Source organism: Plecotus auritus (genome assembly GCF_963455305.1).
Source record: "Plecotus auritus genome assembly, chromosome: 4".
NCBI lineage: Eukaryota > Metazoa > Chordata > Mammalia > Chiroptera > Vespertilionidae > Plecotus > Plecotus auritus.
In genome coordinates, this window is record NC_137775.1 from 13,084,630 (window position 1) to 13,098,089 (window position 13,460).

At 33.9% G+C, this 13,460-nt stretch overlaps 1 protein-coding gene across 1 annotated transcript in view; it reads right to left on the bottom strand.

The window, feature by feature from the left end:
• Positions 1–13,460, bottom strand: part of CEP85L (centrosomal protein 85L) — an 82,006-nt gene that overhangs the window by 18,497 nt on the left and 50,049 nt on the right. The window contains exons 4-5 of the mRNA XM_080664816.1: positions 5,848–5,969; positions 4,414–4,531 (exon numbers count right to left, since the gene is read on the bottom strand). Of these exons, the coding sequence (XP_080520942.1) occupies positions 4,414–4,531; positions 5,848–5,969 (240 nt within the window). The remainder of the gene's footprint in view (positions 1–4,413; positions 4,532–5,847; positions 5,970–13,460) is intronic.

Below are 13,460 nucleotides of genomic sequence, written 5' to 3' on the forward strand. Positions count from 1 at the left end.
CCCACAGACACATCATAATTGAATTGCCCCAAATTAAAGACAAAAAGAGAATCTTAAAGGCAGCAAGAGAAAAGAAAACTGTTACCTACAAAGGAGTTCCCATAAGGCTGACACCTGATTTCTCATCAGAAACTCTACAGGCCAGAAGGGAATGACATGAAGTACTCAAGGTAATGGAAAGCGAGGATCTGAGACCAAGATGACTATATCCAGCAAGGCTATCATTCACAGTAGATGGACTAATAAAGAGCTTCCCAGACTAAAAAAGGCTAAAGGAGTTCATCACCACCAAGCCAGCATTACAAGAAATGCTAAAGGGATTGCTGAGAAGAAGAAACAGAGAGAGAAACCTAGCCATACAGAATTAAAAAGGCTATAATTAAGTACCTCTCAATAATAACCCTAAATGTAAATGGATTAAATGCTCCAATCAAAAAGTGTAAGGTAGTGAATGGATACAAAAACATAACCCAACTATATGCTGTCTACAAGAGACCCACCTCAAAACAAAAGACACACACAGGATGAAAGTGAAGGGATGGAAAAAATTTTTCCATGCAAATGGAAAAGAAAAAGAAAAGCTGGAGTAGCAATACTCATATCTGACAAAACAGACTTTAAAAGCATCATGCTAAGGGAAATAAGCAAGTCGGAGAAAGATAAATATCATATGATCTCACTCAATTGTGGAATATAATGAACAACATAAACTGATGAACAAAAATAGAGTCAGAGGAAAAAAATATTCTAGACTATAATAGAAATAATCCTGTTATTTGAAAATTTTTCATATTTCCTACAACTTTTGTGATATCATACTATGTTATTACAGTTTTGGTAATACTATTATACTTAAAATCCTTTCATTCTTAAAATATTAATGTTTATTGCATGTAATATTATTATATGTAAGATCATTTTTCTTGAATAATTGGTGTTTATTTCATGTAACATTATCATATTTAAAATAGTTTTTCTTGAGATATTAATGTTTATTCCATGTAACATTATTATATTTAAAATAGTTTTTAAATTAAAAAAAACTAATGGTAGCTACATAAAATCATATTTTACATCTGAAAATAAATTATAACATATCTTAAAAAAAAAAAAAAGCAAGCCAGCTGTGTGAGACCCTGAGTAAGATCCTGGAACTGAAATCAGACACATACACACACACTCTGAAAAAAGTGAAATCTGAATAAAGTCTATAGTCGAATTTAAAAAAACCTGTCCCAAAGGTGAAGATGCAATAAAAAAGCACATAAATAGATTTATCATGTTCAGGGTATGTCAAAGATGACAGCGTCGAGCACTGCCTTTTATTAACTGAAACTAGAGGGCCGGTGCACGGGCGGGTGGGGGGGTGAGGTTCCCTCAGCCCAGCCTGCACCCTTTTGCAATCCGGGACCCCTCGGGGGATGTCCAATTGCTGGTTTAGGCCCTATCTCACAGGGATCGGCAGTCGGACATCCCTCTCATAATACGGGACCGCTGGCCTAAACGCTCGCCTGCCTGCCTGCCTGATCGCCCCTAATCACTCTGCCTGTCTGCCTGCCTGATCACCCCTAACTGCCTCTGCCTCAGCCTCTGCTGCCACGGCTTCATCAGGAAGAACGTCTAGAATGACATCCTGAAGGTTGTTTGGCTGTCCTGTCTAATTAGCATATTATGGTTTTATTATTATAGATTATAATGAGAGGCATAAAAGAAACCTATATAATTATAAAATGGACAAATATAATATGGCAGACAAAGAAAAGTCATATTAAGTGCAAAGTCTCAGGAGGTGTGAGGATAAATGATGACGGCACTGAGAGAATGAGAAAAAAGGGTTTACTGAGAAAGTGGCTTTCGAGATAGATTTTGAAAATAGAAAAGATTCTAGCAGGAATAGAAAAAAGAAAAAAAGAACATTTCAAAAAGGCAAAAGATGGAATATATGCAGAGAATATTCATGTCTGTTTAAGGCAGTGGTTCTCAACCTTTCTAATGCCGCGACCCTTTAATACAGTTCCTCATGTTGTGGTGACCCCAACTATAAAATTATTTTCGTTGCTACTTCATAATGGTAATTTTGCTACTGTTAATGAATCATAATGTAAATATCTGTGTTTTCTGATGGTCTTAGGCTCTATAGCAGCGGTTCTCAACCTGTGGGTCGTGACCCACAGGTTGAGAACCACTAGCAGGGTCACCTAAGACTATCGGAAAACACAGATATTTACATTACAATTCATAATAGTAGCAAAATTACAGTTATGAAGTAGCAACGAAAATAATTTTATGGTTGGGGGTCACCACAACATGAGGAACTGTATTAAAGGGTCGCGGCATTAGAAAGGTTGAGAACCACTGGTTTAAGGTATAGGTTATAAGAACAGGGAGTATAAAGAAACATTTCAAAATCTAAGTGGATCATATTGTAGAATAGCAAGGTTCAGAGTTTAACCTTAATTCATAGAAAATGGAAAGCCAGTGATGTTTTTAGAATAAGCAAGTAACATGATTTCAGAAGAGTGTGAACTATGTTTGTAAATTCCCTGGCTTTTTTGGTAACTTCCTGGCATTTTATGAGAGTCCTGGTATTTGGCCTGGTCTTCCTTCTTTCTTTAACAAAAGAGTCCACATTTTGTTTTGTTTTTCCATGAAGTCCTGTTAACCACAGGTTGAAATTTTAGTATAAGGCATTATAGTACAAATCACTTTGGTTATACCAATTCTGCTATTCAAACAATCTAGGCAGTATGAATTTCAGGATAAAGACCTAGTTCTCATTTCCTGCCTCTGAGACTTGGTAATACCTATGTCTCAGGTCATCAGGACTGTAAGGTTATTAAAAGTTTTCAATAGGAAAATAGAAATTACTTCTCTAGAAAATGTTTTTCACCTATAAATTCATAAATGAATGTTATTTTATTTCAAAAACTTATTTTATTTAACCTAGAATATACAGAATATTGAAGGTATTATTTTGTTTAATGTGTTATGGAATTAGGATGAACAAGCTATGAACCCCAAAATGTACATATACAAAATGCTGTGCATTAAAATTAAAGATGTTCATAGATTCAAGGTAAAAACCCCTTTGCTAAAGAAATGTTTTATCATCATATTTGTTGTTTCTTCTAACCCCTTCCATTTAATCAGCTCTCCATATCTATCCAGTTAACACTTCAGGTATCTCCCTTTTGTTAACTACCCTAATCATTTAAAATCAAATTTCTCAAAAATATTTTGATTATCCACATAATTTAAAATCATTATAATAGTTTTAGTAGTCCTGCCCCTTTTCCATATTTCTATCTGTCCTGGCTGACTGGCTTGGAGAGCCCTCTACTGGCCTGATGCTGTGTCAGAAAGGATTTTATTCAGCTTTTGGGTACACATTATATTTTACATATCATTGGTAATATAATAATTATATTATTGAAGTAAAGCCTTTATTCAAAATAATAAAATTACAAGGATAAACTACACAGTTCTATTAAAATATTGTTTGTTATCAGAAATAATCCCACCCTAACCAGTTTGGCTCAGTGGATAGAGCATCGGCCTGCGGACTGAAGGGTCCCAGGTTCGATTCCGGTCAAGGGCATGTACCTGGGTTGCGGGCACATCCCCAGTAGGGGGCATGCAGGAGGCAGCTGATCGATGTCTCTCTCTCATCGATGTTTCTAACTTTCTATCCCTCTCTCTTCCTCTCTGTAAAAAATCAATAAAATATATTTTAAAAAAAAAGAAATAATCCCTCACATATACGGTGAAATGATTTTTGACAATATGCCAAAACCAGTTAATGGGGAAGAGAGAGTCTTTTCAACAAATGGTTCTGGGAAAACTGGATTGTCCACATGCAAAAAAAATGAAATTGGATCCTTAACTAACATTGTATATAAAAATTAACTCTAAATATATCAAAGATCTAAATGTCAGACCTAAAATTGCAGAAAAGCTTCATGTCATTGGATTTGGCAGTGATTTATTGAAAATGACACCAAAGACAGAAGTAAAAAAAAAAAAAAAAAGTAGGTAAGTTGAACTTCATAAAAATTAAAATATTTTGTACACGAAAAGACACTATCAACAGAGTAAAAAGGCAACTCAGAATGGAAACAATGTTTGCAAATTGTATATTTGATAAAGGATTAATGTCCAGAGTACATAGAGAACGTCTAAAACTGATCAAAAAAACAAACAACTAAATTCAAAATTGGACAGAGGTCTTGAACAGACTTTTCTCCAAAGAAAAAACAGGCATACCTTATTTTATTGTGCTTGTCATTATTACACTTGGCAGTTACTGCATTTTTTACAAATGAAAGTTTGTGGCAACCCTGCATCGAACAAGTCTAAGTATAAAATTAAAATGCCTTATTAATAAAACAACTATAAAATCCTCTGCAATCTTACCTGCAAACTAGACAAATAAGAATCCCCACAATTTACATAGTGTCCTAACATGGCATGTTGTGCCCGTAATTCATTATCCCTTATCCGCTCGTGTAGGTGAGTAATTTGTTGCTTCTGCCTGCAAAACATAAATTGAAGTCACAGTATAAAAAATGTTTTTAAAAAGTGCAGCATAGGAAATATAGTCCATTATATTGCAATATGTATGGTGCCAGATGGGTACTAGACTTATCGGGGTGATCACTTTGTAAAGTATATAAATGTCTAATCACTATGTTATACACCTGAAACTAATATGACATTGTCTGTCAACTGTAATTGTAAAATAAATTTAAAAAAATTAAAGTATTAATTTCAGGATTATACAATGCACTAAATTATAAGTGTTCAAAATATATACCAGTGGTGGATCTGTGACTACTCATAGGTACAAAATTCACTTGTATTAGAAATATCAAGTATTTTTAAAGCTTTTTCATAAAATCAATTAAAACCATCTTTTAGAATCTTCATTATCAAGCATTAAGCATATACTATATGTCAGGCTCTGTTCAAGAGAAAATAGAAAATAAGAAAGTCCAGATGTCTATGCTCTAGTTCATACTCCAGTAGGGTCTTTACTTTCTAAGTAAAATCTTTTGAAATTTCAACTCTTAAATATATTTAAAAGTTTGAATTAGTGTCTAATTTTAAAGCTAAAATGTTTACTACTTTACCCATATAAGCACATGAAAATAAGTGTAACTAGCATTGATTAAACACCTCCTCAAACTATTTCCCAACCACCATGATACTGAGCATGTTAAATTATCTCAAAAGTATGCATAAGTGACAAAGAACCAATACATATCGCAGATAATATAATTAAATAATATTAGTTTATTGCTCAAAGTAATCAGAAAACTGTTAAGTATATCAGATTTATTTTTCAGAGCTTTGGTACTCAAACATGCAAAATTTTTGGAATATATCCCCATATCCAAAATTCTGATCTGTAATTCATTTACTTTAAATATTCATGATTTTCATAGTTTCTGTGCCTTTATACCTAACATACATTAAAGGAAATGATATTAAAGTAGCTTTCCAATTTGATATTTCCTAAGTGTAAAATACAAACATTTACTTGCAGCTTTGATAGCTCATTAACATTGCAGCTAACTTGGAACATGTACAAAGAACATGAGTTTCTAAATAATTCATTACTCTAATGTAACTGGGAGTATGGCAGAAGAAAGACAGACAGACCGACCCACCAACCAACCTTTAGTTCTGTGTGTGGTTCTTAAAAGGACTGTGATTGGGGAAAGACAGACAATATATTTGGTAAAATTCTATTTTTTTAAACTCCACATAGTGGATACAAAGGTATTTTTTTAAATCTACATTTCTGTGTGTCTGAAATATTTAGTAATTAAAATAAAATAGACTCACCGATCAATTACAATTTCTTTCTGCCTTAGTAATCCTTCCTTTATTTTCAGCACTGATTCCCACTTTGTGAAATCCTGATAGCCAGAAGGTGAATAACTTTGACGAGATGATCCAGCCAAAACCTGCACAAACATGTTTATACTGTTAGTATTATAAAAGTGTCTAAAGGAAATATTTATATAGCATCTAGTATTTTCCCAATGATTTTCATTAAAAAAGGGAGAACTCCACCTTTGAAAAAATTTTTTAAGACTATCTGAAATCACACTTGTGAACACAACATAACTTGAAAACCATCAAGGAAGTTCCAAAGTAAATGTCCAAGTCTAAGGAAGAACTAGTGACAATACAACACTTAATCTGGCTTATTGTATTACTATATATAAAATCTTGTTCTCATTTTCTTGTGGAAGCTTTCTGGAAAAGAGATTCATCATTTCCTAAAGAAAGAGTGTAGTAAAAGAATATACAATGTCTAGATTAGACAAACATTACCAGAAGGGTTTCCAAAAGGAAGTAAAAACAGTGCCTGTAGCATTCAGATTTCAAATTGTCATTCATCACATCATCATTTAATTACATTAAAATTTCAAAAGCTAAAATGTTTGCACAAAGTAGTAAATATACCCATAGACAATATATCCATAGATAATATATTAAGCAGATAATCTAGGTGACTACTGGCCTCTAGTATAAATATCATTTAGAAAAAAATATTCTTAGAATTTAAGAAAAATTTGAGATATTTAAAACATATCAACGACAATAAAAACCAACATGACAGATATCCTCAAACTTCTATTGCTGAAACAAAAATTTAATATTGGTGTATTAAGTTGAACTGTGTCCTGTCAAAAGGCTATGTTGAAGTGCTAACCCCCAAACATCTCAGAAACAGGGTTTTTGCAGATATGGTCAAGTTAACATGAAGTCATCAGGGTGGGCCCTAACTAGTATGACTAATGTTCCACGAGAAAGGGAAATCTGAACACATACATGCACATGCAGAGGGGAGAGACATTTTCATCATGGGAAGATGAAAGCAGAGATTGAAGTGATGCATCTACAAGCCAAGGAAAATAAAGGATTGCCAGAAAAGTACTAGAAACTTGGCCTGGAACGGATTCTTCCTTCACAGCCCTCAGAAGGAACCAACTCTGCTGACACCATGATTTTGGACTTCAAACCTCTAGAACAGTGAGACAGTCAATTTCTGTTGTTTAATTTACCTGGTTTGTGTTCTTTGTTATGGCAACTCCAGGAAACTAATTCATTGGTAAATCAAGTAGGAACATAAATTCCTTGACAAGCTAAATGATGCTATATAAACACCACAAAGCACCTTGAAAACAGTTCAAATGTGCAACGATATTTTTATCCTTTGTTTTCCAAAGATGCTACTGACAAGACCTAGTTCTGAATAAACCATTAACTGTGTGACATCAACTAGTCATAGAGTAACCCTTTAAGTTAAGATGATTGCCAAGTATATAGGACGGGATGTTTCAGGCAGAAAGACAGGGCAAGATGAACAGACAAAGAGAGAAGAAACTAGGTGACAACAGAACACATAACTGTCAGATGGGCAGATATTGGGAGTGTGACACATAGTGTTACAAGGGCAGGTTAATCAGATACCCTATCTCTGCATTTCATTCTTTCCCTTGCCTAACATACACCTCAGGCTTATATTCAGCTAGTATACACCAATACAGATATGTTAGTTGTTACAATACTAAATTACTTTTCACTGTGGTTGGTAACTAGCTACTGCCCAAACCCCCTGAATGTCCTCTCCACTACCCACGCCACTGCCCAGGACATTCCATCATACAAAAAATAGTTACTTCTTGGCACATGAAAAAGAGCCCTCTCAAGAGCCTGTTCATTCATAAATGGCATCCTTTCTGTTTGATTGATTCCTGCATTAGTCAGCCCCCCAATCTCCCAGCTCAACACTACTACCAACATATATTTAGTTGGAAGAGCTAGGATTCATACCCAGGCAGCCCAACAAAAGAGCACCAAATTGTTACTCTGCTTCCACTATGGTCTAATTAAGAAGGTATTTTATCACAAGGGCTAGAAAAAAAACTGAAACTAACTGCTCTTAGAAACTAAGATTCAGCACCATAAACAAATATTGTTGACATTAAGAGAAAGTCTCTACTTATTTCAACTCATGTTACTTAATGACTATCAATTTATTAGGCAAATCATTTCATAAAATTTATTTTGTCAAATGTAACTCAAATAAAAATTAAAACAATAAAGGCTAAGCAAAACTAAATACCCTATCAATAATTCCAAAACTCAACATAAAATCTGGAAATTACCAGAATGATTCGGTGAAACATCTGTGCTATAGTTTATCATACTAAATGTATCATTTATTTGGTGACTAAAAGTAACTATATTTTATTTATATACTGAGTTAGATATTAATATACTTTTACCAGTTGAAAATATATTCAATATTGGTTTTATACATTGTTATCACACTTAACAAAAAACATATACGGTAACTTAAAGATCTATGGTCTCTTCTTCCAAAGATCTAAAAATGGCTCCTCCATTTCTGATCATCACACCTCCGGAAAGACCTATACCATAATATTTGAAGCCATGCTGCCTTATAATCTTGTGCCTATTTGAATAAGACAAGTAAGTGCCTAGGCAAGAGATGATGAACTTCTCAAGAAGACATTATTCTATTCTTTATAAGTAATCTTCTCAAAAAATTTCCCATGCTAACAACTTCCTAAGGAAAAGCCTTTTCTTGATTTAGCATCAAGAAAGAGAGGGAGTAAACAGAAGGAAAAATAGGTCTGCAAGAGAAAAGCAAATGACAATACTACTTGGTTTAATACTACTTGGTTTGAACCACTGGCAGGATCGATCACTACATAAAGGACTTGCCAAATACAATACTAAATAGAATGGAGCTCTTATTACACTTAAGGCTAATACAGTTAAGCATTTCGCGTGTAGACAGTAGACCTCAACAAAAACAAAATATATAATTACCACACAGAACAGCTATACTTTATTTTTCTCTCTAAAGTAGAACTGAGAGGGAAATGAAGACCTTGTCTGCTAGGGGAGAATACTTAAGTACTCAAAGGTACACTAATATGACACAATGGTAGTTTCATCTTTTCGTCACGTTAGTGCTATTCTACACATGCAAATAACTGAGATAAATGACCAGATGAAGTAAATACTGTGTGTGCCACATTTTGGTATGCCAAAATATCACTGTGGGACTTCAGGACATGCCACTCCAAAATGTGCTGCTTTGACATTATTTTGAGCTGCAAGCACTGGAAAAAACATACAGGGAGAGACTTTTCTGAACTCCATCCATCCTCCTGAAGATCCTCCAAAAGGAACCCAATTGTCTTTTTGAGTCCCTCCTTTTCCCCTGGGTATCTTCCATGTGTACATGAGAGATATATACATATTAATAAATTGATTTGTTTTTCTCTTGTTAACCATCTTTTATTACAGGCGTCTCAGCTAAGAACTAACTCAGAAGGGTAGAAATAAAATTATTTTTTCTCTCCTATAACAACCTACAGCTGGTTTTAAAGATGGTCAATTCTCTAAGACAGGGGTGGGGAATGTCCAGCCCACAGGCCATATATAAGGCCCACAAAATTATTTGGTCTGGCCCTGACAAGGCATTAGGGGTAAGTTAAATGTTTGACCAAATACAACAGGCTAATTTTTAAGTTGATAATTTTGTACGGCCCACCAATGATGTTATAAATACTCAAATGGCCCTTGGCAGAAAGAAGGTTCCCCACCCCTGCTCTAGGAGAATAAAGAGGCTTTCTGTTAAGATAGAGGACAGCCCTGCCAGTGTGGCTCAGTGGCTGAGCGTGACCTATGAACCAGGAGTCACTGTGCGATTCCCAGTCAGGGCACATGCCAGGTTATGGGTTCTCCCTCTCTAAAATCAATAAAATATACATTTTTTAAAAAGATAGGGACAATCCTGCTTCAAAATATGAAAAAATAGAAAAGTAGTTTATATTCAAATATTCTTTCCTCCTGTGACCCATTAGTAACATATTTTTATCCCAAGTAGTAAGAAAACAACTAAGAATTCCTATTAAATAACATTGTAACTTTCAGGAGAGGCATACCATTTTGTGGCAGTTATATATTGGTAGTAAAATATTCCAGAAAGCATAGATATTGCTTTGATGGAAGCTGAATAGGACACTGAAGAGATATTTAAATATTTCTAGAAAAAAAGTTTCAAAATTCACATATCAATAAAGTAGAAAATTACTATTATGCTGTTCTTAGAATTTCAAGCAGTTAGTCATATTTCTACTTGACTGTTGCCAATATAAGTAATCAAGGAGAACATAATTGCTTAAACTTATGAATATACAATTTATATTTATAGCTTCTGAATAACATAATTTCAACTGACATGTACATGAGATCTAAAAGATAATTACAAAGAAATATAACTCATCATTGATATTTCTATCTCTTCCTCTCTCTACCTCTCTGAAAAATATATATTTTTTTAAAAAGACAGAGGACAATCCTTCTTCATAATATGAAAACTGTCAGAGCTAATTTAAAGTATGGAAAGGAAAGGAGGTCATCAAAGTAACAAACATACCAAAATCTGTACAGGTGGAACTATGGCACAAAGTTACTCTGTATATAAATAAAATATAGTTACTTTTAGTAAACATTTTTCATACATATTTGGTAGTTACCAAACTCAGGGACAGAAGAAAAGTCCTCATTTAGATGTTTTACCTAAAAATGCGTAAGATACAGTGTTGCAATGATGATTTAGAAGAAGAAAACAGTAGTTTATCAGACAAGGAAGAATCAAAACTCTCTGCATCTAGACCCAATCATCCAGATTCATAGGCCTATGATACATATACAACCTACCTGTTATTGTAAATAGCAATTTCCACGCTCATACCTGAATAGGGATAGTGGGCATCTACAACAACCCAAATACATGCTACTTAGATGAGACCCAATGATATGAAAAGTTGCCAAAATATGTCACTTAATGGTCAAACATGCTTCTAAAATAAGCTCACTATTTGCAGCTGAAAATAGCTCCAAATTCCTTGGCCTCGTCCTGGACATACTGTTAAATTTAGATAATCTAGCGCTACCACACTTAACTGGAATACAACCTCTGCGATTCTTCAAGTTTGTTATCTCACCTTCATTTGCTTTTGTTCCTTAGCTCATTAACCACTCACAACATGTCAAATAGCACAGCAAATCTTCCTCTGTTTCCTGGAATAGTCTATCTGAAGAGATACCCTATCAGAGCTTTTTGGTAAAATAATCGTAATGCTTCACCCACAAAATAAATTCATAAAGCTCAAAAATAAAAATGAACTACAAATTACATAGAATTTAAAGAACTTTGATTCAGCAAGAGAAGGAAAAACATGGATTATATGATTACTAAAAGAACTGTGCATTAAAATAAAATCTGCATCTTACTATATTACTAAGAGCGGTACATTTAATAAAAATCTATATATTAACTAAGTCCATGTAATTATTTATGAAGTATATTACTACACACTTTCTCTCACAAAATAAAATACAAAAAACATATAAAAAATATTCAATCCATAACTTCTTCCTTAGAGTGACCTATTTAAGACCCAAGTCTACATCTTGACACTTGAAATTTAAATTACAGAAGGAACTGAGCTATTAATGATATTATTTCTTTGTTTTGCCTTTATTACTAACTCTATGCTATCTTCAATGGTAAAAGACCTTAGAAACAAATGATTAAAAAAAAAAAACTAATGAGAGCATATATCTCTTTTTCTACGTCATAAAAATACAGGTGCATAAAAATAGAGAACCTAGAGGTATTACTGATTTCCACTGTGCTAAACAACTAATTACTATTAAACCCTTTATTTCCAGGAAGGAACATGTCCCCTCTCAAAAATCAATTTGTTTTATGTCCAATATGTGTTTTTATTACCATGGTGTGTTTTTTTAATGCCAACAAAGGAAAGATCCTTGCACAACACACAATCTTATTACAGTCTCAATGCAAAAGTGAAGGGGGAAAATGGTATATCCAAGGCTGAGGAGCAAGGCAAATACAAGATTATAAAATCAGAACAAGTTGACTGCTGTTCAATTTAACATCCCTTCATATATTTTTCTAAAATGTTTAGGAACCAGAGATGTTAGTGATTTGAGCCTAGTTTATTACTTGGCCCATAGCACACAACAAAAACAAGACGATTAACTATAATCCCTCAAGTATAATTCTCAGCCTTCAAAAAAAAATCTAAAAATATTTCCAACAGCACAGGAAGGTACTGTAATTAGAGTATTATGATAGTAATCAGGACAGTGTTTCCTTTTCCAGTTTAGTCTGTATCATGGTAAGCCAGGCTGTAATCTTCTATAACCCCTGGGACTCAGCACAGAACCTGACAATCTTTGCTAAATATTGAGCAATCTAAAAATTATCTACAAAAGGCTGCCATCTTCCAAATTATCATTACTTAAAATCTCTATTATCATTTTCAGAGCAATGATGTATGTAACATAAATATATACACTTTAAAGATACAGTTTAAAGAACAGTCCACAAACTTAACATCTGAATAAAAATCATGTTTTCCAGCCTTGATTTAGCTTCATTTCGCTCAGACCTAGCAGCTCTCTGAGTAATCTACATAACTAATTTAATTTTAGCTTGCATTTTAGAGATAAATGTGAAATATAGTCACTGGTGGCCATAGTGGGTTCTATTTTGGAGGTGTGAAGTCTCCAGCACTTTCTGATTCTCTCACATACATTACACAGATTTTTAATTATCCAAATTTTGAATTTTTAGATATTTTATTTTCTCAAGTTAGATTTTTAAATGTCAATATATTAATGCTGGAATCAAAAATAAACTCTGCAGATATCATGGCCCCGACTAAACAATAAACCTATAAAAATGAATACATTAACAGAGAAGCCTAGTAAACAACTCCGCCAAAAGCATCTCTGGAAACTGACGCAGGGCTGTCCTGGAACCCACTTGCCACCCACCTTTGACCGACTCAAGGGCAAATGAAAACAGCAGATGATATGTTCAGATCCTTTGGCTGTGTTTATAAACTTTTAATTCGAAGATGGTTAAAGATAAAGCACAGATGTCCTGAGATATATTAAAACAATGTACAACTCTCAGTATATTAAAGTTCTGATAAAAAATTACGATGTCTCCACATCAAGAAAGTAAACTTATTAATCTTTTTCACTAAGACACTTTACATCTCTTGCTTGATAAGGTAAACACGAGTTCCACATATCAAAATCCATTTTCCATAACCTCCTCAACAATGCATCTATACTGAAAAACCAAGGTTCAGTTGTGTCTTAGAAACCTAAAGAGGACTGACCAACTGTGTAACTGAAGGACAAAGGCTATTATGTTTTACAGGGTCTCCCCTGAGGCAATCAAGGACTTAAACGTTAAAATCAAAGTCTTTATGTAAAAGCTCAGACCTAAATTAAGGTAAGGGTATCTCCCCATCCTTAGCGCAGGAGCACAGTTAAAAGGGCCACCTGACCTAAAGCCA